This window comes from Morone saxatilis, unplaced genomic scaffold (genome assembly GCF_004916995.1).
Source record: "Morone saxatilis isolate NCDOM2014 unplaced genomic scaffold, NCSU_SB_2.0 Contig23, whole genome shotgun sequence".
In the NCBI taxonomy this organism is placed as follows: domain Eukaryota; kingdom Metazoa; phylum Chordata; class Actinopteri; family Moronidae; genus Morone; species Morone saxatilis.
In genome coordinates this window covers 20,719,514-20,721,818 of record NW_023339796.1, presented here as the reverse complement: position 1 = coordinate 20,721,818, position 2,305 = coordinate 20,719,514, and the positions used below count along the sequence as shown (strand labels likewise).

At 53.0% G+C, this 2,305-nt stretch overlaps 1 protein-coding gene across 1 annotated transcript in view; it reads left to right on the top strand.

Annotated features, from left to right (window-relative positions):
• chd7 (chromodomain helicase DNA binding protein 7) overlaps positions 1-2,305 on the top strand; it is a gene marked incomplete at its 3' end in the record, with an annotated part of 52,051 nt that overhangs the window by 17,161 nt on the left and 32,585 nt on the right. The window contains 2 exon segments of the mRNA XM_035670904.1: positions 1-720; positions 1,399-1,733. The exon segment at positions 1-720 is cut by the window's left edge and continues 16 nt beyond it. Coding sequence (XP_035526797.1) covers positions 1-720; positions 1,399-1,733 — 1,055 coding nt within the window.

Sequence of the window (2,305 nt, the reverse complement as noted above, 5' to 3'; positions counted from 1 at the left end):
ACATGGGCCACACACCCAGATACCCACACTCCCCTTCACGACAGCCTCCACACCCCCACCAGCACCAACAGGGCATGGGGGCGTTTGGGGGTGGCCAGTACCCTGGCTATCAGGCCCAGTATGGAGCCATGGGACCTGGGATGGGCCAGGGTGCTAATGCTAACATCACTGCTAACACCAACCAGGCCATGGGACCAGGGCAGCTTGGCCAGAGGTTTAACCAGGGATCAGGCCCAGCAGCTGGGCAACAGGGGCAGCGATATCCCACTGGACCGCCACACCTGGCCCAGCCCCATCAGACCCATTCTGCCCCAATGCAGCAGCAGGCAGGGCAGCAGGGCCAGGCTATGCACCCCCTAAATCACCCCCAGAGTCTGCCCCAGCCCCAAAACCAGCCCCAGCCCCACCTTGCCCCCCCAGCTCAGGGATCTTACCCCTCCCCCTCCCCCTCATCCATGTCACCCATGCGAGTTTTGGGAACCCCAACACCACCTCCCCAGCAGGGCAGACCCCCTAGCGCAGGACTAGCTGGACCCCCGGAGGTTGCAGGGTACACAGCCCTGCAGTCTCCACCCAATGCTATGGCCCATCCACAGAGAACTCCCCAACACCAGCAGCCTCACAGCATGCCCCCCAATGCAGGGCAGATGTATTCCGGCATGGGTCCGCAGCGTGCTCCACAAATGGGTCCAAACAGGCCTCAGCTCCAGCAACAGCAAGGTAGGACATCCCACAGGACAGCTGACACCGTGCCATGTTGCCTTTTCATTACTCTCACTCAGCACCCAGTCAAGCATTTTGTTCACCTGCACCATAAATATTTTAAAATCACAGAAAAAATAAAAGTAAAGTTCCTAGACATTTCTCATACCCTGCTTTTAGTGTTTTAAATACAAAGAGATTTTAGTGTTACTATGGATTAGACAGATGGTTGTAAAATAACACCAACATGTTGCTTCATGTGTGACTTTGTCTTTACGCTGTCATGTACACTACATTTTCATACCAGTGGAAAAAAGGACAAGGGTATGTTTGGAAACATCACAGATATTTGAACAAGAATAAATGTATTGTATGTCTCAGTCAGACGAGCTTCTCTAGGTGATCTCCCTCAGGGGCAGAGATATGCCCTGTAGATTCAAGCAATCCTCCAGCTGTTGGCTCACAACTGGAATAACTGGAAACTTATTTATTAGGCTTTTCAATGCATGTAAAAATAATCTTCTTCCTACTTTATTTATACACCTTACTAAAAACAGACCTGCTGCAGCCAGCTTGTGCGTCTATTATTGTGTTCTACAAATGTTTTTTAATTGTTTTGGTATTGGCTCAGTTTGTGTCTTGGTGATTGACAGGAGGTAAAACACATTATTGTTTGCTACGTTCCTCTCCCTGTAGGGCCTCATGAAGCTCCAGTCAGCCAGGGGGGAGACCAGCGTCTTCTCCAGGCCCAGCAGCAGGCGTCTCGAAGCGGGCAGCCCCTGCCGCCTGCCCCCATGGGTTTCCAGGGTCCGCCTGTCAGTCAGCACGGAGTTCCAGCCCCAAACCAGGGCTTAGCGCCGCCCGCCCCGAATGCTCAGACGCAGCACGCACACCTGACCCCCCACCCGCAGCACCTGCAGAGCACGCCCCCTCCCCCCAACCAGGCCTCCCACCCGTGGGCAGCTCCGCCTCCCGCCACCCACCCGCTCTCCTCACCCCCTCTCACCCCACAGAAAGTGCCTCACATACAGGTGAGTCTCCGTCAAACAAACGCTTTGATGTGGCAGCAGTGCTGTGTGTGAATGTGAGAGAGATCAAGACTGTGTGCATTTGTTTTCATGTGTGGGTATATTTCATGTGAATGTTTATTTTTAATGTGGGTGGGGGAATGTGTGTGTGTTTGGAGTGTAAGGGAAGTGTGCTGCGTGTGTGTATGTGCATAAATGTGTGTGTGTACATGACATTTGAGAACACAGCGGTGCATTGGGCACTGGTTCAGTGGGGTTTTGTTTGTGTGTGTTTTTTGCTTTTTGTGTCTTCTGCTGTCGGCCTTGTGTGTGGTTGTGTTTCCGTGTGTGTGTGTGGGGGGTTGTAGGGAGGGGTGGATTTTTGCAGCTGTTTGTTTCCTGTGAGCTGCATATCCTGAGACATGTGTGCAATACACATACATACACATGCGCATACACACACACACAGAGGCGCCACCAGCATAATCTCTCCTCCCTCTTGCTCCCACATCTCCCCCTCCTCTGTAGAGGAAACCTCCCTTCCTGTCTCTCCCTCCTCCCCGTCTCCTCTCTTTCCGCCCTCTCTCTCTCTCTCT